Source organism: Bufo bufo, chromosome 10 (assembly GCF_905171765.1).
Source record: "Bufo bufo chromosome 10, aBufBuf1.1, whole genome shotgun sequence".
NCBI classification, from domain to species: Eukaryota; Metazoa; Chordata; class Amphibia; order Anura; family Bufonidae; genus Bufo; species Bufo bufo.
Genome location: NC_053398.1, coordinates 62,532,642 through 62,558,059, shown reverse-complemented (window position 1 = coordinate 62,558,059; position 25,418 = coordinate 62,532,642). Strand labels below are relative to the sequence as shown.

At 43.0% G+C, this 25,418-nt stretch overlaps 1 protein-coding gene across 1 annotated transcript in view; it reads left to right on the top strand.

The window, feature by feature from the left end:
- Window positions 1-25,418, top strand: part of BSCL2 (BSCL2 lipid droplet biogenesis associated, seipin) — a 94,187-nt gene that overhangs the window by 20,987 nt on the left and 47,782 nt on the right. The window contains exon 3 of the mRNA XM_040409023.1: window positions 14,896-14,977. Coding sequence (XP_040264957.1) covers window positions 14,896-14,977 — 82 coding nt within the window. The remainder of the gene's footprint in view (window positions 1-14,895; window positions 14,978-25,418) is intronic.

The window sequence follows — 25,418 nt, the reverse complement described above, 5'->3', positions numbered from 1 at the left end:
TGCCTGCTCCCGCTGACCGCATTTGATTTCAGACCGACTCGCGGCACAGGCACAGGTAAGGGCTTACCTGTGCATCGCCGGACTTGAGTCAAGATGGCAGCCCGCATGTGTTCGCAGGCGAACACTGCGAATTGGCCATCACTGGTACCCAAACCCGGACTTTTTCACTGAAGTTTGGGTTAGGTGTTCTGTAGATTTTATTATTTTCCCTTATAACATGGTTATAAGGGAAAATAATAGCATTCTTAATACAGAATGCTTACTGAAATGTGGCATGAGGAGTTAAAAAATAAAAACAATTAACTCTTCTCATCCACTTGTTCGCGCAGCCAGCATCGTCTTCTTTCAGGACCTGCCAAAGGACCTTTGGTGACATCCGCGCAGGTCCTGCTGAATGAAGATAGAAGGATCTTCAACAAGTGGATGAGGCAAGTTAATTTTTATTTTTTATTTTTTAACCCCTCATGCCACATTTCAGTAAGCATTCTGTATTAAGAATGCTATTATTTTCCATATAACCATGTTATAAGGGAAAATAGTACAGTAAATTGACTTTAATCAATTTACTAACATCATCTCCTAGCAACCATGCGTGAAAATCAACCTTGCGTTTTTCACGTATACCCATTCCCCATTCATTTCTATGGGGCCTGCATTGCGTGAAAACCGCAGAATATAGAACATGCTGCGATTTTTCACACAAAGCACAAGTGATGCGTGAAAATCACTGCACATCTGCACAGCCCCATTGAAGTGAATGGGTCCGGATTTAGTGCGGATGCAATGCGTTTTTCACTGGTGGTTGCTAAGAGATGTTGTTTGTAAACCTTCATTTTTTTATCACACGTCTGATACTCATCAAAACACATTGCACTGGCACGGAAAAAAATGAACAACTGAACGCAATCGCAGACAAAACTGACTGAACTTGCTTGCAAAATGGTGCGAGTTTCACTGAACACACCCTGAACGCATCCGGAGCCAATCAGTCACGCTCGTGTGAAAGAGCCCTAAGGCCCCTTTCACACTGGCGAGAATTCCGTGCGGGTGCAATGCGTGAACGCATTGCACCCGCACTGAATCCGGACCCATTCACTTCAATGGGGCTGTGCACATGAGCGTATTGTTTGTGTGAAAGAGGCCTTATACTTACCTCCTCGCTGCTGCCCTGGTCCTCTGCACTGCCCCCATCTTCTGGTTCCTGCGCTGTTTACACCTGGCAGTGCATGGGCATAGTCACATGCACCTCTGCAGCCAATAACTGGCTTCAGCGGTGGTGTGGCCACAAGCAGCATGACAACTCTGAAGCCATTGACTGGAGCGGTGTATGACTATGTCCATGCACTGCCAGGTGTAAACAGCGCAGGGACTGGAAGAGGGGGCAGTGTGGAGGACCAGAGCAGCGTGGAGCAGGTAAGTATAAATGTTCATTTTCAGGAGCCATGCTTGAGGGACTTGTTAAAAATCATTTTTACCAGAGAAACCTGGAAAAGTTGCGACCTTTCCTTCCATCCTGCCTCCTATTCATAAATCGGTGCTTTCCTTCACTGCAGAGGACGGCGCTTGTTGGTTATTACCTCCTCCTGCCCCTCAGTTATAGGTGCCCTGCAGTAACCAGAAAGCACTTCATCTCCCACTAGCAAGGAAAGAGCTCATTGTTTAACACTTTAATGGCCAGACCGGAAAAGGCCTTAATGACCACACACTTATTTGTGATTTAGCACACCTAGTGGTTCATACGGTTGTAGCTTTTTTTATATGTTTTATTTGGAGAAAACTGTACAAAACCTTTTAAAAAGGGTTTTTATTTTTCAAACTATAGCTTCTTATTCTTTAAATATGCAAACTGACACCAAAATAAATTATAATTAGTTCCCTATTTTGTGTCGGTCGTTTTGTTATATAATATGTACAGTATAGTTTCATGTGAATGGGGCAATAATGGTTGTTGTGTCTTTTTTTATTTTTTATATATTTATTTTTTACTTCATTTTTAATATATTTCTGCTACATAAGATGCCCCCCAAGAGGTCATAAAAAATCTTTGACAGAATATTAAAGAATGGAGTACTGCACACTGTTGTGCTCTTCCCGTTGTCAGCAAAGACCCGACGGTCATCCAAAAGTAGTTTAAATATGCGGCATACGGAATATTTTTTTTCAATTTAAAGGTCATTTTATTATACTACAATAAAAAAATCTTTGGGGACCGTGAATTTTGCACTTTGCAATGTATTTCTTTTTATTTGTATTTTTTTTTATCATTTTTCAATTTTTTTGCCACAAATTATGTCCCTCAAGAGGACTTTCTTTTTTTCTTTGTATTTTGTATTAGATTTTTTTTGTCTGTTTTTTTCTATTTTTTATTTGTTTTATATATTTTTCCACATAATTTGCCGCCATAAAAGACCTTTGTGAGACAGACTTTTTTTTAAAACTATTTCCAATGTAACTGGGGCATCCAAAGGAGCCCCAGTTATAGGGGAAACCAGCCTGCTGTGGGGACTTAGTACAAGGCAGAGCTGGTTAGGGTCTACTGACCCTGCAGCTCTGCACCCCTCTGCCCCAAGACGCCTGCATAGCACATAGCGCTCATTGAGCGCTATGCCACCTATCTGAGGAGAAGGCAGGAGTGCTAATAAACTGCTTCTGTCTTCTCCTTAGCTCCCCCACTGTAACTGACAGCCGGGGACCCATCCTACTCCTGCTTCAATGCAGGAGCGTTAATGCTGTGTTGTGCAGCACTCCGGGCAGAAACACTGCTGATCGCATAATCAGCTGTTTTTCTGCCCAGCAGGATGGGGGCCGCATACCTTGGCTCTGAGGGCTGCGGGTTGTGCGCCCCTGCTCTAGAGTGTCCCAGCATCCTGTGCCTCTCTGGCGCAGCCTACTGGTGAATATAAGTATAGCACTGACATTAGCCTGTTTGGGACATAGGGCGTACAGGTACGCCCTGATGTCCTGGTACTTAGGGATACAGGGCTTACCTGTACGTCCTATGTATTTCCGATCACCGCCGCAAGGCGGGCGGTGATCGGAACTGGGTGCTTGCTCAAATCATTGAGCAGGCCCCCGGGGACAATGCGCGGGGGGTGGTGGGGGGTCCGGTGACTCCCTCCGTGTCGGTGATCGTCGCAAACCGCAGGTCAATTTAGATCTGTGGTTTGCGGCTTTTACATGGTGCGGCGGGTGGCGGTGCCATCGGGTCCCCATGGGGCTGTAGGGGGAACCCGATGGCATGGAAGGCAGCGCGATGCCTTCCTTAGGCATCAGCGCTGCCTTCCTGTGACGAGCCTGTGAGATCCAGCCCCCTGGATCTCACAAGCTGGAAGCTGTATGAGTAATACACACTGTATTACTCATACAGCCAATGCATTCCAATACAGAAGTATTGGAATGCATTGTAAAGGGGATCAGACCCCAAAAGTTGAAGTCCCAAAGTGGGACAAAAAAATAAAGTGAAAGAAATAGTCCCCCCCCCCCCAAAAAAAAAAAATTCAGTTTCAAGTAAAAAAAAAAAAAAAAAACCTAATTTCCCCCAAATAAAGTAAAAATGAAATTGTTAAAAAATAGCGGGGGGGGGGGGGGGGGGGGAGTAGACATATTAGGTATCGCCGCGTCCGTATCGACCGGCTCTATAAACATATCACATGACCTAACTCAGATGAACACCGTAAAAAATAAAAACTGTGCTAAATAAACAATTTTTTTGTCACCTTACATCACAAAAAGTACAACCGTAAGCGATCAAAAAGGTGTTTGCCCACCAAAATAGTACCAATCTAACAGTCACCTCATCCTGCAAAAAATTAGCCCCTACCTAAGACGATCGCCCAAAAAATAAAAAACTATGGCTCAGAATATGGAGACACTAAAACATCATTTTTTTTTTGTTTTAAAAAAGCTGTTGTTGTGTAAAACCTTAAGTAAATTCAAAAAATATACATATTGGGTATCGTCCGTAATAACCTGCTCTATAAAAATATCACATGACCCAACTCCTCAGATGAACACTGTAAAAAAAATTAAATAAAAACGGTGTAAGAAAAGCAATTTTTTTTGTCACCTTACATCACAAAAAGTGTAATAGCAAGCGATCAAAAAGTCATACACACCCCAAAATAGTGCCAATCAAACCGTCATCTCATCCCGCAAAAATCATACCCTACCCAAGATAATCGCCCACAAACTGAAAAAACTATGGCTCTCAGACTATGGAAACACTAAAACATGATTTTTTTTGTTTCAAAAATGAAATCATTGTGTAAAACTTACATAAATAAAAAAATAGTATACATAATAGGTATCGCCGCGTCCGTGACAACCTGCTCTATAAAAATACCACATGATCTATGATCAGATGAATGTTGTAAATAACAACAAAAAAAAAACGGTGCCAAAACAGCTATTTCTTGTTACCTTGCCTCACAAAAAGTGTCATATAGAGCAGGGGTAGGCAACCTCCGGCACTTCAGATGTTGTAAAACTACAACTCCCAGCATGCATACTTCCTCTGCTCTTCTCAGAACTCTCACAGAAATGAATGGAGCATGCTGGGAATTGTAGTTTTGCAACAGCTGGAGTGCCGGAGGTTGCTGACCCCTGATATAGAGCAATCAAAAATCATATGTACCCTAAACTAGTACCAAAAAAAACTGCCACCCTATCCAGTAGTTTCTAAAATGGGGTCACTTTTTTGGAGTTTCTACTCTAGGGGTGCATCAGGGGGGCTTCAAATGGGATATGGTGTCAAAAAAACAGTCCAGCAAAATCTGCCTCCCAAAAACTGTATGGCATTCCTTTCCTTCTGCGCCATGCCGTGTGCCCGTACAGCAGTTTACGACCACATATGGGGTGTTTCTGTATACTACAGAATCAGGGTCATAAATATTGAGTTTTGTTTGGCTGTTAACCCTTGCTTTGTAACTGAAAAAAAAAAGGAAAATCTGCCAAAAAAGTGAAATTTTAAAATTGTATCTCTATTTTCCATTAATTCTTGTGGAACACCTAAAGGGTTAACGACGTTTGTAAAATCAGTTTTGAATACCTTGAGGGGTGTAGTTTCTAGAATGGGGTCATTGGTGGTTTCTATTATGTAAGCCTCACAAAGGGACTTCAGACCTGGACTAGTCCTTTAACCACCTCCGGACCGCTGTACGCACAGACGCGTCCTGGAGGTGGTTGTTTCATTCCGAGTGGACGCGCCGGAGCGTCCTCTCGCGAGACGCGAGATTTCGGTCACAGCCGGCCCGCGCATGCGCATCGCGGGCCGGCAAAAGTTCGAGGAGAATTGCATCAGCAACCTGCCAGCCAATGATCGTCGCTGGCAGGTTGCTGATTTTTAAAAAATCGAATCACAAGCCATATAACAGATCATATTAGTAAATATGATCTGTTATATGGCTTCTCTGCTCCTGTGCTGGTCCTTTTCATCGGTTGGATCCAGCACAGGAGCAGACTGAACTGTGAGTAGCACCAACACTACACCTTAGCCCCAGATCACCCCCCTGCACCCCAATTAACCCTTTGATCACCCCTTTGATCGCCCCTGTCAATCACTAGTGAAAGACAAAAAGTGATCAGTGTAAACTGTCACTTTTTTTTTTCACTAGTATTGGCTGTTAGGTTTTAGGGAAAGTTTAGGCCCCTTGGTTAGGTAGTTAGCGTCAGTTAGCGCCCACCCCACCGCACCGCAGTCACTTTTATTCGCTGATTAGCGTATCGCTAATCAGCATTTGTACTTTTATAGTATCTGTAAGTGATCAAAACTGATCACAGTCAGATCTATAATAGTATTAGTGTCACCTTAGCTCGCCCTCCACCCAAAACGCAGTGTTTGCCCGATCAGGCCTGATCGGTCGCCCACATGTGCGTTCACCCACGCCCGCCCCACCGCAGTGACAAAAAATTATTTTTTGATCACTGCACATTCACTTTACACGCACTGCGGCGATAAAAAAATCAGTTTTGATATTTTTTATCAACCGCAGCGGCCTCCGGTACTTCGCTAGCCTCCCCTTTGAAAGACAGGTTTGCTTTTTTTCTTGGGTAGTCTCAGGGAATACCCCTAAATTTAGTAGTCCAAAATGTCAAACAGGGGGTATTCTTCTGAAGAGGCCTACAGGATTCTGACCCAGTCGGATGAGGAATGGGAACCCTCATCTGACGAATCTAGCGGGTCAGAATATGAACCTGTAGAGAGCAGTGGCAGTCTGACCCAAAGTTCGGACGAGGAGGTTGAGGTCCCTGGCAGCACCAGGCGTACCCGGCCCCGTGTCGCTAGACCACAGGTTACGCAGGATCCGCTTCAAGAGCAGCAAAGTGGGGCTGTCGCTGCCGGATCACGTGGTGAGCCATACACCAGCAGCGCAGCCCTTCCTGGACCTAGTACCAGCACTGCCGTACAACCTGGTGAAGTAGCGAGCACCAGAAGGGCAGTTAAAGCTGGTACGGTGGCACGTGCAGTAGTTACCCCGTCGCAGACAGGCCCGTAGAGCCCCTAGAATCCCTGAGGTGCTGGCAAACCCTGATTGGCAGTCACCAACTTCAGCCGCACCTGTAGTTCCCCCTTTCACCGCCCAGTCTGGAGTTCGTGTTGAGACGGCTCAAATCGGTTCGGCCCTGGGATTTTTTGAGCTGTTCTTGACTGCGGAGCTCTTGGACTTAGTCGTGGCAGAGACAAACCGGTATGCCACACAATTTATAACCGCAAACCCGGGAAGCTATTATGCCCAGCCTTTCCGGTGGAAACCAGTCCAAGTTTCCGAACTTAAAATTTTTCTGGGCCTTCTCCTCAACATGGGCCTGACAAAAAAGCATGAATTGCGGTCATATTGGTCCACGAACCCGATTCATCACATGCCCATGTTCTCTGCTGCTATGTCCAGGACACGATTTGAGGCCATCCTGCGTTTTCTGCATTTTAGCGACAACACCACCTCCCGTCCCAGAGGCCACCCAGCTTTTGACCGGCTCCACAAAATTCGGCCCCTCACAGACCATTTCAACCAGAAATTTGCAGATTTGTATACCCCTGAGCAAAACATCTGCGTAGACGAGTCCCTAATACATTTTACCGGGCGCCTTGGCTTCAAACAATACATCCCAAGCAAGCGTGCCCGGTATGGGGTCAAATTGTATAAGCTCTGTGAAAGGGCCACAGGCTATACCCACAAATTTCGGATCTATGAGGGAAAAGATCAGACCCTGGAGCCGGTCGGTTGCCCTGACTACCTGGGGAGCAGTGGGAAGACAGTCTGGGACTTGGTGTCACCCTTATTCGGCAAGGGGTACCATCTTTATGTGGACAATTTTTACACAAGTGTGGCCCTCTTTAGGCATTTGTTTCTAGAACGGATTTGCGCCTGTGGCACCGCGCGAACTAGTCGCGTGGGCTTACCCCAACGGCTTGTAACCACCCGTCTTGCAAGGGGGGAGGGGGCTGCCTTGTGTAACGAAGAACTGCTCGCGGTGAAATGGAGAGACAAGCGTGACGTTTACATGCTCTCCTCCATTCACACAGACACGACAATCCAAATTGAAAGGGCAACCCATGTCATTGAAAAGCCCCTCTCAGTCCACGACTATAATGCGCTCATGGGAGCGGTGGACTTCAATGACCAGATGTTGGCTCCCTATTTAGTTTCCCGCAGAACCAGACGCTGGTATAAGAAGGTGTCTGTATATTTAATTTAATTGGCGCTGTATAATAGTTTTGTTCTCTACAGTAAGGCTGGGAGAACAGGATCCTTCCTCAAATTCCAGGAAGAGATCATCGAGAACCTCCTTTACCCAGGAGGTTCCGTGGCCCCATCCACCAGTGTAGTTAGCCGTCTACACGAGCGACATTTCCCCAGTGTCGTTGCTGGTACCTCAACCCAACCGCCACCCCGAAAAAAATGTCGTGTCTGTAGCAGGAGTGGAATAAGGCGTGACACCCGCTATTTCTGTCCTGACTGCCCTGACCACCCTGCCCTATGCTTAGGAGAGTGTTTCTGGAAGTACCACACACAGGTACACCTAGCATAGGGATTGCATCTCACAGGACAGGCACACAGGGCTTTTAGGGCCCTTTTACTCACAGCTGCTGCAAACCTCTCCTTTCACCTGGGATAAAGTGCATAACGTACTTTGCCACATCTTTGGGCGATTTGCGCTTTGCACATTGTCCCATGGGGAAGGAGAGGTTTGTTCTATAAAGGTAAAAAAAAACTAAACAAAAAAAAAATTACCGGTAAGTAAAAAAGTTAATATGTTCTGTTCTAAAGTTAATAAAGTTATTGCTTTGCGGCCTGGTTTTTTCTTTTTTGTTTTGTTTTTTTTACCTTCCAGGTGGACCAACCGATCGACTAGCTGCAGCACTGATGTGCATTCGGACAGAAGCATTGCGCTGCTGTCAGATTACACGCAAGTCGGTGTATGCGGCGCTGCAAGACGAGATTTCTCCTCTGCAGTAAAAGATACGTTTGCCGAGGCATATGAGCTGAGGAGGTGGCGGTGTTCATATACTTTGGCAAACACTTTGTATATATAAAAAAAAAAAATCCCGGCAATGATTTATTCATCCACATCGATTGATGTGAATGGAGAAATCGGGTTTGCCAGGGCATACGAGCTAAGTGGGTATGGATGTTGGGCGGAGCTCCTATGTCCTGGCAGACGCCTTTCCCCTCCTTTTTCTTTTTTTGGCAGAGATTTTTTCATCCACATTGATCGATGCGAATGAAGAAATCTGTGCCGTTCATTTTTTTCTTTCAGCCCAGAGGCTGAACGGAAAAAAAAAAATCTCATTACCTGTATGCTCAATATAAGGAGAATAGCAGAAACTCCTAATGCTGGGCATACATGTAATGATTGCGGAGACCCTCAAATGCCAGGGCAGTACAAACACCCCACAAATAACACCATTTTGGAAAGAAGACACCCCAAGGTATTCGCTGAGGGGCATAGTGAGTTCATGGAAGTTTTTATTTTTTGTCACAAGTTAGTGGAATATGAGACTTTGTATAAAAAAAAATAAAAAAAAATAAAAAAATCATCATTTTCCACTAACTTGTGACAAAAAATAAAAAATTCTAGGAACTTGCCATGCCCCTCACGGAATACCTTGGGGTGTCTTCTTTCCAAAATGGGGTCACATGTGGGGCATTTATACTGCCCTGGCATTTTAGGGGCCCCAAAGCGTGAGAAGAAGTCTGGTATCCAAATGTCTAAAAATGCCCTCCTAAAAGGAATTTGGGCACCTTTGCCCACCTAGGCTGCAAAAAAGTGTCACACATGTGGTATCTCCGTATTCAGGAGAAGTTGGGGAATGTGTTTTGTTGTGTCATTTTACATATACCCATGCTGGGTGAGATAAATATCTTGGTCAAATGCCAACTTTGTATAAAAAAAATGGGAAAAGTTGTCTTTTGCCAAGATATTTCTCTCACCCAGCATGGGTATATGTAAAATGATACCACAAAACACATTCCCCAACTTATCCTGAATACGGCGATACCACATGTGTGACACTTTTTTGCAGCCTAGGTGGGCAAAGGGGCCCACATTCCAAAGAGCACCTTTCGGATTTCACAGGTCATTTACCTACTTACCACACATTAGGGCCCCTGGAAAATGCCAGGGCAGTATAACTACCCCACAAGTGACCCCATTTTGGAAAGAAGACACCCCAAGGTATTCCGTGAGGGGCATGGCAAGTTCCTAGAATTTTTTGTCACAAGTTAGTGGAAAATGATGATTTTTTTTTTTTTTTCATACAAAGTCTCATATTCCACTAACTTGTGACAAAAAATAAAAACTTCCATGAACTCACTATGCCCATCAGCGAATACCTTGGGGTCTCTTCTTTCCAAAATGGGGTCACTTGTGGGGTAGTTATACTGCCCTGGCATTCTAGGGGCCCAAATGTGTGGTAAGGAGTTTGAAATCAAATTCTGTAAAAAATGACCTGTGAAATCCGAAAGGTGCTCTTTGGAATATGGGCCCCTTTGCCCACCTAGGCTGCAAAAAAGTGTCACACATCTGGTATCTCTGTATTCAGGAGAAGTTGAGGAATGTGTTTTGGGGTGTCTTTTTACATATACCCATGCTGGGTGAGATAAATATCTTGGTCAAATGCCAACTTTGTATAAAAAAATGGGAAAAGTTGTCTTTTGCCAAGATATTTCTCTCACCCAGCATGGGTATATGTAAAATGACACCCCGAAACACATTCCCCCAACTTCTCCTGAGTACGGAGATACCAGATGTGTTTCAGATTTCACAGGTCATTTTTTACAGAATTTGATTTCAGACTCCTTACCACACATTTGGGCCCCTAGAATGCCAGGGCAGTATAACTAACTACCCCACAAGTGACCCCATTTTGGAAAGAAGACACCCCAAGGTATTTGCTGATGGGCATAGTGAGTTCATGGAAGTTTTTATTTTTTGTCACAAGTTAGTGGAATATGAGACTTTGTAAGAAAAAAAAAATCATCATTTTCCGCTAACTTGTGACAAAAAATAAAAAGTTCTATGAACTCACTATGCCCATCAGCGAATACCTTAGGGTGTGTACTTTCCGAAATGGGGTCATTTGTGGGGTGTTTGTACTGTCTGGGCATTGTAGAACCTCAGGAAACATGACAGGTGCTCAGAAAGTCAGAGCTGCTTCAAAAAGCGGAAATTCACATTTTTGTACCATAGTTTGTAAACGCTATAACTTTTACCCAAACCATTTTTTTTTTTTACCCAAACATTTTTTTTTTATCAAAGACATGTAGAACAATAAATTTAGAGCAAAATTTATATATGGTTCTCGTTTTTTTTGCAAAATTTTACAACTGAAAGTGAAAAATGTCATTTTTTTGCAAAAAAATCGTTAAATTTCGATTAATAACAAAAAAAGTAAAAATGTCAGCAGCAATGAAATGCCACCAAATGAAAGCTCTATTAGTGAGAAGAAAAGGAGGTAAAATTCATTTGGGTGGTAAGTTGCATGACCGAGCAATAAACGGTGAAAGTAGTGTAGGTCAGAAGTGTAAAAAGTGGCCTGGTCTTTCAGGGTGTTTAAGCACTGGGGGCTGAGGTGGTTAAAAAGTGGGTTTTTAAAAATTTCTCTAAAATTTCAATATTTGCTTCTAAACTCCTTGTAACGTCCCCAAAAAATTAAATATATCATTCCCAAAATGATCCAAACCTGAAGTAGACATATGGGGAATGTAAAGTAATAATTATTTTTGGAGGTATTACTATGTATTATAGAAGTAGAGAAATTGAAACTTAAACATTTGCAAACTTTTCGTAAATTTGGTATTTTTTTTTTATAAATAAAAATGAATTTTTTTTTTACTCCATTTTACCAGTGTCATGTGTACAATATGTGATGAAAAAACAATCTCAGAATGGCCTGGATAAGTCAAAGCGTTTTAGAGCCAGTTCAGACCTGAGCGTTTTACAGCGCGTTCCTACGCGCTGTAAAACGCTCAACAAGGAGAAACCAATGCTTCCCTATGGGAATGGTTCTCACCTGGGCGTTTTACAGCGCGTACGATCGCGCTGTAAAACGCCCGACGCTCAAACAAGTACATGAGCGTTTTTTTGGGCGTTTGTCGCGCGTTCCCGTACATAGACTTTCGGGAACGCGCGACAATGTGTGTTCACTTGTCTCTGTATGCGCGCTTGTAAACGCCCGTACTATCGCGCATACAGAGCGCTCCTTTCAGAACGCTCTGGTGTGAACCCAGCCTTAGAGTTATCACCACATAAAGCGACACTGGTCAGAATTGCAAAAAATGGCCTCGTCCTTAAGGTGAAAATGAGCCCGGTACCTAAGGGGTTAAAATACAATGAACTACAGGAATAGTGCAGTGTATTTTAGAAGACCTCAAAAGATCGCTTATTATAGCCCCCTTGTGGGACTGTTAAATGGTTAAAAAAAAGTTTAAACTGTATTCAATAAACAAAATCTAAGTAACCACTTTTTTTTAAATAAAAAATCACTTTTCTATGGCAAAAAATTGCAAAAATAAATTCTCCACATATTTGGTATTGCCGTGTCCATAACGATCCTCACTGAACGCTGTAAAAAACTAAAACCAAAGAAATACCAGAATTGCTGCTTTTTTTCTTATTTGCTGCAAAAAAACGGAATAAAAATTTATCAAAAATGATGTACCCCAAAATAGTACCTATAAAAGCTACATGTTGTCCCGCAAAAATCAAGCCCTCACCCAGCACAAAAAATAAAAGTTAAGGGTCTTGTAATGCGGCGATGCAAAAACATTTTCTTCCTTTTTTTTTAGAAAAAAAGAAAATGTTATTGTGCCGAAATGGTAAAACAATAAAATTATATGCATTTGGTATCTGTGTAATCGTAATGACCCAAAGAATAAAGTTATTTATGCAAAAAAATGAACGCAGCAAGATTTTGAATATAAAAACTCAGTTGCACTATTGATGTTTTTCCCTATCCCAATCCTAGAAAGTGTTCATAAAAGTTAACCAGTAAGTTATGTGTACCCAGAAATGGCACCATTAAAAACTACAACTTGTCCCACCAAATACAAGCTCTCATATGGCTACATAGACGTAAAAAATAAAAAGTTATAGCTCTTGGAAGAAGATGATGAAAAAAATCTCTTGGTCAGTAAGGCCCAAAATAGGCTTACTTTCCGTTCCGTATACAGAACCATTCATTTCAATGGATCCGCAAAAAAATGGAAGTTACTCCGTATGCCTTCCGTTTCCGTATTTATGGAACATGTGCTTTTGTCCGCATAACAGTAAAGGATAGTACTGTTCTATAAGGGGCCAGCTATTCCGTTCCGCAAAAAACAGAATGCACACGGACGTCTTCTGTATTTTTTGCTGATCCATTTTTTGCGGAACGCAAAATACTGAAAAAGCCATACAGTTGTGTGCAAGAGGCCTTGGACATGTACGAGGATCTTTAAATATGGAGCCTGTGAGTGGGTGTCGTAGCCGCCGGGTCTCTGCTGTTTCAAACAGCAGAGGCCTACAGCTAATGTCTGCAATCAGCTAATTGCAGACATTTAACCCATTAGATGCTGTGGTCAAGTGTGACCACTGCATCTAAATGGCGAAAAACCTTGGCAGGCGCGCCCCTGGGTTAGGACTGGCTCCCCTTTGCAGCGATCAGGGAATCCGGTCCTTAGTTCTAATGCGCTGAGTCTCTCTGAAGAGTCCCAGCATATTAGAGCTGCAGTTCCTATGGAGGCCTGCAGGTGGCAAGCCAGCATAGGATAACTGCAAATGGAGCTTATACTGTAATTCTATTGGAACTACAGTATAGGCTAAAATAAATCTAATCTAGTGCATATTGTAGTCTCCTAGAGGAGCTGAAAAGTAATATTTTTTTTTTATTAAAAAATATTAATTAAATCACCCATCTTTCCCTAGAATAAAAATAACTACATAAATGATAAGAAGCATGGGCATCGCCACATGCAAAAACGCCCTTACTATTAAAATAAAATATAAAAATATGTATCCCATACGGTGAATGGCGTAACAGGGGAAAAAAAAAATCTAAATGGCTGATTCTCCATTTTTCCATCGCTTCACTTACCCAATTTTTTTTTTATAAAATGTGAATAAAAAAGTGAAAAAAAAGTGACACACTCCAAAATGTCCCAGAACATTTAAAGGGGTTGTGCCATGTTTCAAGTTATCCCTTATCCACAGGATAGAGGATAACTGATTGGTAGGGGTCCCAGCTGTACTTGGTTATCTCCCATAGAGAATGAATGGAGTGGCAGATCACATGCTCAGCCTGCCACTCCATGAGGACAGGGGAACGGGACCTCCGTTCTCAGGATTGGGGGGGTCCCAAAGGTTAGTAACCCACCGATCAGTTACTTACTCCTTTTGTATAAGGAATAACTTGAAAATTTGGCACCACCCCTTTATAGTGTCTATGAACTTTGAAAAACTTTTGATATATCATAGCGGCATATCAAAGGTTTTGATCAGGTGGAGTCTGTATGCTGAGATCCCCACTGATCGCTAGAATGAGGAGAGAGAAGCTGTCTCCCTCCTTTCTGCAGGAGACAGGACCAAGATGAACCCATAGACTTTCTATTGAGTCCATCTCCTGCAGTGAGGAGAGAGCTGTGTGTGAGCACTATGATATACCAAAAAATGTTTTCAAAGTTTAGTGACATGCTTAGGCTCTGATTATACTTCCAAGAAAGTTTCTGTTTTTTGCCTCTGCAAAGCAGTGCTGGATCTGTCCTGGTGGAGACCAGTGGTCCACAACTGGCCCCGTTCTCTTATAAAGGGTCAGCAGGGTTTCTGTCCTTGCGTTATTAATTTCGACGGGAAGAATAGCTGTGGCGTTCTTTATTTTATTTTTTTGGTCATATGTTGACATTTCCAACTGATAGTCTAACGCAGCCTGTAACGGAAATTTGAACAGAGCCTAAGGGCTTATTCACATGACCATGATGGGTCCAGGAAACACAATGTCCTTGTGTCGGACACCTCTCTCGGGCCAATTACAGTTGTGTGAATCAGCCTTTAGTGGCAGTCAGGACCCGGATGCTGCTGCTGCAGTATTAGCCTGTGTCCTGGGAAATGACCAGAACTAAACCGGTTTCACACAACTGGAATTAAAATACAGTACACAGTACTCTGAGGTAAGTTGTGGTATGACTGTGTACTTCTGTAAATGGGCTGTAATACTGACATTCATGATCCTCCCTCTGACCACGAAAAGACTGATCTGTGTAGAAGTAGACACTGCTTCAAATTTAATTAAAAATTTCACCCTTCACCAGAGATCCTCTCTTGGTTTATATGGTTACTACAGATAGATAGTTTGCAAAATCCTGTGTAGAGGATTTATTTCTCTGCCTTATGAAGTATTCTAACTTTGTGTTCTGTTTTCAGCTCCACGTGTGACCCATCACCTGGAATCCTGTGTTCCTTTCCCACAGCTAATGTATCACTGCTGAGAAATAACCGTGACCGGGTGAGTTTTTACATGGGGTAAAATGCAAGTTAGGTTAAGCCTTATGGGCATAGTAATTATTAAATCTTATTAAAGCTAATGCCCGGTATGGATCCTAAACGTGCTGCTGTGCCTTAAGAGCATGTCATAGACTTCTGAAACTCTCATTTACCCCTCACCCATGACAGCACCACGAGAGAGGATGGATACGCCCCCAAAGACGGGAAACCTGCGGCACACAAAGGCGGAGACTCCTCTCTGCCCTCAGTATGGTTTCCTGTCTTTGAGGGGAAGCCTGTGGTTTGTCCTCCTCTCTCTAGGCTGCCCTGTTACCTGCGGTCCCCTGTTCTTGTGCGGCACGCTGTGTGCACGGGGGGCGCGAGCAGAGGCGCGATGGCTCAGCGTTCCTGAGCCCTGGGGGGCACGATGCTTCGGTGCAATAGCAAGCACCCGTCAGCGCAGAGGACAGAAGATCTGGCCAGGGGGAGGAGTCTTTGCTCCGCTCACATGATCCACCACTTCTGGAAATGGCTGCCGGCATTTGTAAGACACTGAGGGCTGACAGTGTCTGGAGACAGCATGGAGGAAGAAAGAAAAGAGGCTATGGAGGACCCGGCGGCCAACCCGACCTCGGTACCAGGGAGGGGTGAGAGGCTTGTGTAGCCACATGTTTTATGACCATCTTTTGATGTACAATTGTATATGTGTCTTTGCAGGAAAAACCTAAAAAAGCAGTTTCTAAGAGGCATCACAAAGAATGTGCCTTATGCAAATGATCTCTGGCTTCTGACTATAGCAAGAGGTTATGCCAGCAATGCATAGACAAAACGGTGGCTGAGGAGACTCCATCCTTTTATAGTTGTTTGCAAAATTTTGTAAGAGCTGAGATTAACGCTTCTTTATCCTCCAAGAAGCCTGATAGTTCCAGAGAAGCTAAATCTAAGAAAAAGGAAAAAGCATTTAAGGTGGTTTCGTCGGGCTCCGATGAGGGGGAGGAAGTCCAGTCTTTCTGTTTGGACTCTGACGCTTCGTCCATCTCCTCAGATTCCGATAATGAAATTAAGAGAGCTTTCTTTCCCATGGAGGATGTGGGTAAACTCTTAAAAGCAATCAAAGCAACCATGGGAATAGAAGACGTAAAAGAGGCTAGATTGGTACAGGATATTATGTTTGGGGGGCTGCAGACAAAACAGTCTAGGTCTTTCTCTTTGCATAAAAATGTATCAGCCTTAATTAATGAAGAATGGCGTAAACAAAAGAATGTTTGTTTATTTCAAAAAATTTAAAAAGGAAATATCCTTTTTCAGAGGACGTAGCCGCTGTCTGGAACAAAGCGCCAAAGATTGACGTAGCAATATCTAAGGAAGCTAGGAAGTCGGCTCTTCCATTCGAAGACATGGGGTCCTTAAAGGATCCCTTAGATAAAAAAGCTGAGGGGTTCCTTAAAGGAGCTTGGTAGGCCTTGACATCTTCCTTCAGACCTTCCATCGCTTCAACTTGTACTGCCAGATCCCTTATTATGTGGTTGTCAGATCTAGTGGAACAGATGAAGAACAAGAGCCCTAGAGAGGACGTTTTAGCTAGTCTTCCTACTATTAGATTTTTTAGCAGATGTATCTGCGGACACTATTTGTCCGCTCGTGCGGCAGGACTAGCTAACTCCGCTCGCAGGGCCTTATGGCTACAAAATTGGAAGGGTGATCTACAGTCTAAGAAAAGGCTATGTGCAGTGCCTTGTGAAGGAGAGTATCTATTCGGATCAGCTCTGGATGACCTGCTAGATAAGGCTGCTGACAAAAAGAGAAAAATTTCCTACACAGGGCGCCTTTTTTTCCAGGGAAAGGCCCAACCGATCCTTTCGCACCTTCCATTCCTTTCGGAATAACAGAGAAAATACTAAGGAAGAAAAGTCTTACAAACCAAGATCCCGGAGAGAAGGAGCTAGAGGTTTTTTCTTCAACAAACAAACCAGAGGAGATAAGAAGTCTGAACAGCAATGATGCCAGGGACCATGTAGGAGGAAGGTTAAAACACTTTCTTCCTGCCTGGACCCAGATTTCCAGCAGCCCTTGGATTCTGGACACATTAAAAGAGAGATTAAAGCTGGAATTTCGTTTAAATCCTTCTTTAAAATTTGTGGTTACGGAAGCAGCGCAAAAAGATGGAGGGGCGATCAGGTAAGAAGTGCAGTCATTAATAGAAAAGAAGGTCCTAGGGGCAGTCCCAAAGCATCAAGAAGGAGAGGGGTTTTATTCCTCTCTTTTTAGTAAAAAAGCCAGATGGTTCCTACAGAACCATAATCAATTTAAAGAAACAACCACTTTCTCTTAGAGAAAAAGTTCTGAATGGAGACCATCAGTTCAACTATAAACCTACTCTTCCCAAGAGGCTTCATGGCGGTTCTGGACCTGAAGGACACCTATCTTCATATTCCGATCCATCAGGATTATCAGAAATACCTGAGATTTGCAGTTCAGATGGAGGGGGTATTGAAACACTGGCAGTTCCAGGTGCTCCCATTTGGTTTAGCAATGGCCCCCAGAGTCTTCACCAAAGTGATAGCGGAAATGTCAACTCACATGCGGGAAAGGGACATATTGTTTATACCTTATTTCGACTATTTCTTGATTGTGGAAGAAACAGAGAAAGCTTGCGAGTTGGCAGTCTTGGAAGTAATCCACATCTTGAAGAAGCTGGGTTGGATTCTGAACGACAAGAAGTCAAGGCCAAGGCCTATTCAACGTCAGCAGTTCCTAGGCCTAATCTTGGACTCCAGACACCAGAAGTGTTTTTTGACCGAAGAGAAGCCGGTATACGACAGAAGATCCAAAATTTAATAGATCATCCCAGGATCACCTTGAGAAAGGATATGTCGATCCTGGGAAGTTTAACTTCCTGCATCCCAGCTGTCACTTGGTCACAATTCCATACAAGAGAGCTGCAGTGGGAGATTCTGGAGACTTTGCAGAAGGGGAGTCTTCCTCTAGATATGAAATTCACAATATCTTCCCAGACCTTACTCAACCTAAGGTGGTGTTTGAAGACAGACAATTTAAATCCAGGTCTTCCTTGGCTAAAGAACGAGATTTTGTTTGACAACAGACGCAAGTCCATGGGGCTGGGGGGCCCACATTCAGAAGCTATCTTTTCAGTTGCGTTCGGAGGAAAGCTTGATAAAGGCTTCCTCCAACATGAAGGAGCTCATGGCGGTGAAACAGGCAATTCAGGAAGCTCTTCCACTATGGATAGGCAAGGATCTAAGAATTATGTCCAACAATACAACAGTTGTTTCCTACATAAACGAGCAAGGGGGGACCAGGTGTCAGGACCTAATGCTAGCACTAAGTTACATCCTCCAGATGGTAGAGGGCAAATGCCGGTCTATTTCAGCAGTTCACATCAGGGGAAAGGAAAATATCCAGGCAGACTTTCTGAGTCGCCATCAGATTTCCCAGGGGGAGTGGTGTCTGGACCACAAGATCTTCATCCAGATCTCGGAAAGCTGGGGTCTCCCATATATAGACCTGTTTGCCACGGCTCAGAACAAAAAGGTGAAAAGGTTATTTTCCCTGTCTCCAGAGGGATCCCCCTGTGGGCTGGATGCTTTCCTCCACAGGTGGGATTTTCCTCTGGCCTATGCCTTCCCTCCTTTCCCACTGATTCCCAGAGTCCTGAGAAAAATCAGGGAAGATCAGGCAAGGGTAATATTAATTGCCCCATTTTGGCCGAAGAGGCCATGGTTTACTTGGCTGAGGAAGTTATCGATTTCAGATCCTGAGTTTCTCCCGGCAACTCGAGATCTTCTTTTTCGGAGTCCGATTTTCCATCCGCAGGTGGACAACCTCCACCTGACGGCGTGGAACTTGAGAGGCAGTTGTTGAGGAGTAAGGGATTTTCTGTCAACTTAACAAATACCCTTTTAAGAAGCATGAAAAAGATAACCATGTCTATTTATGCCAGAACGTGACAGAAGTTTTTGTCTTTTGCAGGTCTTCAGTTTAAAAACCTTCCAGGCTCTCCACCCTTAAATAAGGTGCTAGAGTTCCTTCAGAAAGGGCTAGAAATAGGTCTCTCTCCAAGCACTCTGAAAGTCCAGGTGTCTGCCTTGTCGGCCCTCTTTAACGAACGCTTAGCGTCAAATCCTTGGGTTATGCATTTCTTTAAAGCAGTTTCCAGATCTTCCCTTAGTGTTTCCCAGAGAATAGCCCCTTGGGACCTAAATCTGGTTCTGCAGCCCCTGACAGCCCCTCCATTTGAGCCTATCCATCAAATTAATATGAAATTCCTTTCTCTAAAGCTATGTTTATTAGTGGCCTTAACTTCAGCACGTAGAGTCTCCGAAATCCAGGCGATCTCCATAAATTCCCTGTACACAACTATCCTACAGGACAAAGTCATTTTAAAACCTGACCCGGCTTTCTTACCTAAAGTGGCTACTAAATTCCATAGATCACAAGAAATTATTCTTCCTTACTTTTATGATATCCCATCTTCAGAAAGGGAGGAAGTTTTCCATTGCCTGGATGTCAGAAGATGTCTCATTCAGTACCTGAATGAGACTAGGGACTGGAGGAAATCTTCCTCGCTATTTGTTCTTTTTCAGGGAAAAAACAAAGGACATCAGGCCTCAAAGAAGACTTTGGCAAGATGGCTCACGTCAGCTATTTCTCTGGCATACTCTTCCTCTGGGAAGGAACCTCCTGAGGGTCTGCGTGCACACTCCACAAGGGCTGTATCAACGTCATGGGCTGAAAGAGCGGCTGTCTCTATCAAAGACATTTGTAAAGCTGCAGTTTGGTCTTCTCCTTCTACCTTCTTTAACAACTACCGGTTACAATTGAACTCTTCTTCTGATTTATTCTTTGGTGCTATCTGCTGTCATCCCACCCTAGTTTCCTTGGCTCTCTCTCTCGTGGTGCTGGCGTAGGTGAGGGGTAAAATGAAAATTACTTACGGGTAATTGGATTTTCCTGAATCCACGACAGCACCCTTATTTTTTCCCTCCCTTCTTTCTTTATCCTGGGTGGTGGAGTGTTTTCACGGGTGTCGCAAAAAAAAAGTAGAAAAGTAAACTAACGTATACGGCGGAGTTCCTCAAATCCGTGGAAATGTCATACTGAGGGCAGAGAGGAGTCTCCGCCTTTTTGTGCCGCAGGTTTCCTGTCTTTGGGGGCGTATCCATCCTCTCTCGTGGTGCTGTCGTGGGTTCAGGAAAATCCAATTACCTGTAAGTAATTTTCATTTTCCCTGTTCTGTAAATTAAAGGAGTTGTGCCACCAATGTATCCAGCCCAATAGGTACCGCTGTTATATCACTTTTTCCAACTTCCACCATTTATCAAAATTGCCTTATTCTAAAGTTATTAGCCTACCTTTGCACCCTGTGGCAATTCTCTTTTGATATCCAGTTGCTGCAGGTTACATCCTACATTAAAGCCTTGTAATGTTGGACTTAGGAAGCATCATTGATAAGAACAAGGGGCCTGGGGGCATTGCTTACTGATTCAGAGAAATGGCCGTTCGATTGTAGCGCCTCAGTGCAAAGGCAGCAAATACATAAGCTTCCTTTTATTTATCGGTGTCTCTCCTGCCTTAGACCGTTCCACTTCTTGCCTGTGGCAATCGATGTCTTAAGAAGCAGGGTAAGCTAGACTTTTTGTTTGACAACCAGCGGGACAAGAATTGCGGCTTCTTCGAGCTCCTCAGGTTCTAGCCCTGCTGCTACTGCTCACAACTCTGCAATGTCAACATGCCACAAAAAAGAAATGCCTCGTCACCTTTGTCTCGGCTGCTACGGCCTAATGGCGGCCCTGAGAGAGCGCTTACCACATGGAACTGCACTCTTTATCCCCATCCTTTAGCACTAACAACATAGTGGTGACTCCCACAGACTTTCCTGGTATTCCTGATGTGGCAACTGTTGCTTTGAGAGATTTTCAAACCTCCAGTGAGTCTGCTTCTGGCAACCTCCTGAAAGGCATGCTTGTTACCTTCAGGAGATGTATGCACAGTGACTTGGCCCAGCTGATAAGCCAGCTTCAATTCACCATAACCCAGGGTGTCACAGATGGAGGTTAAAATGGGCGAATTTGCATCCCTGGTGCCCACAATGGCCTAGCTGAGGAATTTGAGCAGATGCAAAACAAGATAATTGATTGACACCCACAATGGTCTACCTAGGCCGTTTTGGAGGTGGTTAATATGCAAAGCAGCAGAGAAGACCGTAGTGCTCACAGGAGCGCTGCTGCCTTCTCAGAACAGCTGATCTTCCGGGGTCCCGTTTGTCGGGCCACCACTGATCAGATACTGATGACCTTTCCAGGAGATGGGTCATCATAAAAAAAAATAAAAAATCCTGAAAAACCCTTTTAACCTACCCACTGGCTGTTACTTCACGCTGAAAGAACTGTGTTTCTCCCCGGTTTAAGCTGTGAATGGTTTCCCCGTTCGTTGTCTGTAGTCTGCTTTATGTCTGGCTGACTTCGGACTAATGTTTTGTTTCTTACACGCGTTATCCTTTTTGTTATTGTTCAGTATTCCCACACATTCAGATGACCATATATACACTGTGGTTATAACCAGTTCACACGTTTAAAAAATAGGTGTGGAATCCGCATGTTTGTGTGGTTTTTTCATGCGTGTTTTTTTTTTTTTTTTTTTTTTTTTAACCAATGGGTGTTCACTTCAATACAAAGCTGAATTTTCAGCTTGAGGTTTTTGAGGCAGATCTGCACCAAAAAACGCATGGATAAAGCACAAAATGTATGGCCTTACATTGAGCTGTATTTTTTCTGCTTCCTGTTAATTTTAATTGGAGATTCAGTGCTGATTCTGCCCCAAGATGCTGCTGCTTTTTTCCATGTGTAACAAAAAGAAAATGCTCCCCATTGAAATGAATGGTTATATAGCCTTTACAGCTTCCATTCTTTTGCCCATGGTTATTAAATTTGCACCTTTCAGGCTACTTTCACACTAGTGTTAATATATTCCGGTATTGAGATCCGTCATAGGGTCTCAATACCAGAAAAAAACGCTTCTGTTTTGTTCCCATTCATTGTCAATGGGTACAAAACGTAACTGAACAGAATGGAATGCTCCAAAATGCATTCCGTTCCGTTCTCATACCGGAGAATAAACCCCGCAGCATGCTGCAGTTTGCTTTCCGTCCCGGGATGCGGAGGAAGACGGATCCGTCGTGACCCACAATGCAAGTCAATGGGGACGAATCCATTTTCTCTGACACAATAGAAAACTGATCCGTCCCCCATTGACTTTCAATAGAGTTCATGACTGATCCGTCTTGAGTATGTTAAAGAAAATACAACCGGATCCGTTCATAACGGATGCAGATGGTTTTATTATCAGTAACAGAAGCGTTTTTGCTGAACCCTGCCAGATCCAGCAAAAACCAGAGTGTGAAAGTAGCTCTTAAAGAGGACCTTTCACCGATTCTTACCCTATGAACTAACTATACAGACATGTAGAGCGGCGCCCGGGGATCTCTCTGCACTTACTATTATCGCTGGGCGCCGCTCCGTTCTCCTGCTATGCCCTCCGGTATCTCCGTTCCCTAAGTTATGGTAGGCGGAGTCTGCCCTAGCGCTGGCCAATCGCATTGCAGAGCTCACAGCCTGAGAGAAAATAACCTCCCAGGCTGTGAGCTCTGCGCTGCGATTGGCCAGCGCTAGGGCAGACTCCGCCTACCATAACTTAGGGACTGGTATCTCCGCCTACTATAACTTAGTGAGCGGAGATACCGGAGGGCATAGCAGGAGAACGGAGCGGCGCCCGGGGATAATAATAAGTGCAGTGAGATCCCCGGGTGCCGCTCCACATGTATGTATACTTAGTTCATAGGGTAAGAATCGGTGAAAGGTCCTCTTTAAATGTAAAAGACCTTATTAGCCCCTATACACTTTTCCCCCAGTTCATAACACATATTCCTGAATAGATCCTTTTCTTCTTGGGAAGAAATCTTTATCTTCATTCTGCTACATCAGCTATGATTGAAATTATTACCTGCTCTGACCATGCGGCCGTAATGCTCACTATGACAGACTCCTACACTCTTATCTCTTGCCTTTTGTCGTGCCTCAATACTTACATATTAGAAGATCTTGGATACAGATGAAATACGCTTTGCCTTGACTATTTTCAAACAAATGTAAACTCCATGTCCTGTCAGTTTTTTCTTTGGAATGCTCTCAAGGTGTTCATCAAAGGGATATTCATCAAAGCTTGCTACAGAATGCAGAGAAACTGGGAAAATAAGTTTTCTGATACCATGTTTTATTTGGAACTTCTTAACAAACGATCTCCATCCCCTTCCCGTACTGCCCAATTGAAGACCCTTTGCCTGCAACTAGAATGAGATATATATATATATATATATAACACCAATTGAAGCCGGTTAAAACCCAGTACTACTCTTAAGACAATGAGGTTTGGAGGCTGTTGGCCCACGCACTTAGAAAAAATCTGGTTAAATCTAAGGTTCCATTTCTAAATAACCTGTGCACAGGTTTCAAAATATACGACTTCTCAAATTCTTATTCCCTTAATTTACCCAAATTATCTGGCACCTCAGTTAGAACGCTTGAATGAACCTCTCACTTTGATCACTTTCGTCTTACAAGGCCCCGGCCTCTGAAGGCCTTTCAAATTCTTAATATAAAGTATTTGATGGTATCTTATCCCCAACTTGCTTTTCACCTTACAACAAGCTTTGTCCGAAGGAGCTTTTCCAAGTGAGATGTTGAAAACCGTAATTGTAACCCTCCCCAAGCCAGATAAGCCACCAGATACCCCCCCCCCCACCAAAAATTTCAGACCCATCTCCCTTCTTAATGTGGATGTAAAAATTTAAGCTAAGATCCTAGCCAATCATCTTGATTTAGTTATTCCACATCTGCACATCTGATATCACCTGATTAAACAGGTTTTGTGAAGGGATGCCAGATGAAAACTCTAGAAGGATCATTAATAGACAGTGGTCCCTCAAGATACAATGGCCTCAGGATACAATATTTTCAACATTATAATGGTCTTTTCTGACCCATCGTAAGTTGAAACCAGACTCCACATACAATGTCTCAGACTCGGATCCAACCGATCAAGGCCACTTCTCTGGTAAAATAGCTGTATTAGTTGCTAGTTATTAGCTATTCCTGACTGTTCTATGTAAGGAATTGTTTTATCAGTCTTAGTTATCTGCTTGTTTTTCTTAAATCTTCATTTTCTCTTATCTTGGATGACATTTTGGAGCTTTGGAAGCGATTACTCAACTTACAATGGTTTCAATATACAATGGTCATTCTGGAACCAATTAATATTGTATCTTGAGGGACCACTGTATTGGATTTTGTGCAGAGGAAAAACTTACAAGCATACAGCTCTGTGAACGGAAATATAAAAAAGTTAAACTGGTGATGCAAATAAAATTAGATTTTTTTTTTTCCCAAAGGTTTTTATTTTTATATATATTTTTTTTATAAACTGTACAAATTTGGTATTGCCATATTCATATAGAGCCGCAGAATAATGACGTTATGTCATTTTTAGCGCACAGTGAATGCTGTCATGTCAAAACCCCAAAGACCTTGGAGGAATTGTTTTTTTTTTCTTTCACCAATTTAATCCCACAAGTTTCCCCCCCCCCCATTTTTTTTTCAATAACAGACTTGGTAATTTAAATTGTGCTGTTAAAAAATAAAACTTATCCTGCAAAAAATAAGCCTCACCATATGGCCGTATGAACAGAAAATAAAAAAATGTATAGCTATTGGAACATTGGGAGGAAAAATTAAAATGCAAAACAAAAAATGGGCCTGGTATTTAAGGGGTTAAGGAGCATTACTTACATAAGATTATTTTCACTGCTGCTAAACACAACAGTTCAGACTAGGTCCCCTAGTGGGACTAAAATAAAAAAAAGTTAAGAAATACTTTTTTATTTTTCTAAATAATTTTTAAGTTTCCTCCCTCAAGCGACTGTTGCCAGAAAATTTTTTAAAAATATGGCTCTCAGAAAATGGCAACACAAAGACATGATTGTTTTTTATTCAAAAATCATTTTAGTAAAATTAGTAAAATTAAAAAATAAAATAAAACCAGTATCGCTTTAATCATATTGACCAACAGAATAAAGTTAACAAGTAACCTTTCCCGCATAGTGCACACTGTAAAAATAAAACCCAAAAAGCAATGGTGGAATTGCTGCCTCTTCACCCTGCTTCTCAAAAAGTAGAATAAAAATCGATCAAAAAAGTCATATGTACCTCAAAATAGTACCAATAATAATGGCAACTATTGAGAGAGAAATAAAAGCCGTATGGCTGTACTGGTACCCCAGAGGCTGTTCAAAGGCAGCATGGCGCCTGTAAACCAATCCATCAAAATCTGCGCTGCAAAAGCAAAAAGGTCTTTACCTTCTGCGCCCTGCATACACAGCAGTTTAGATCTCC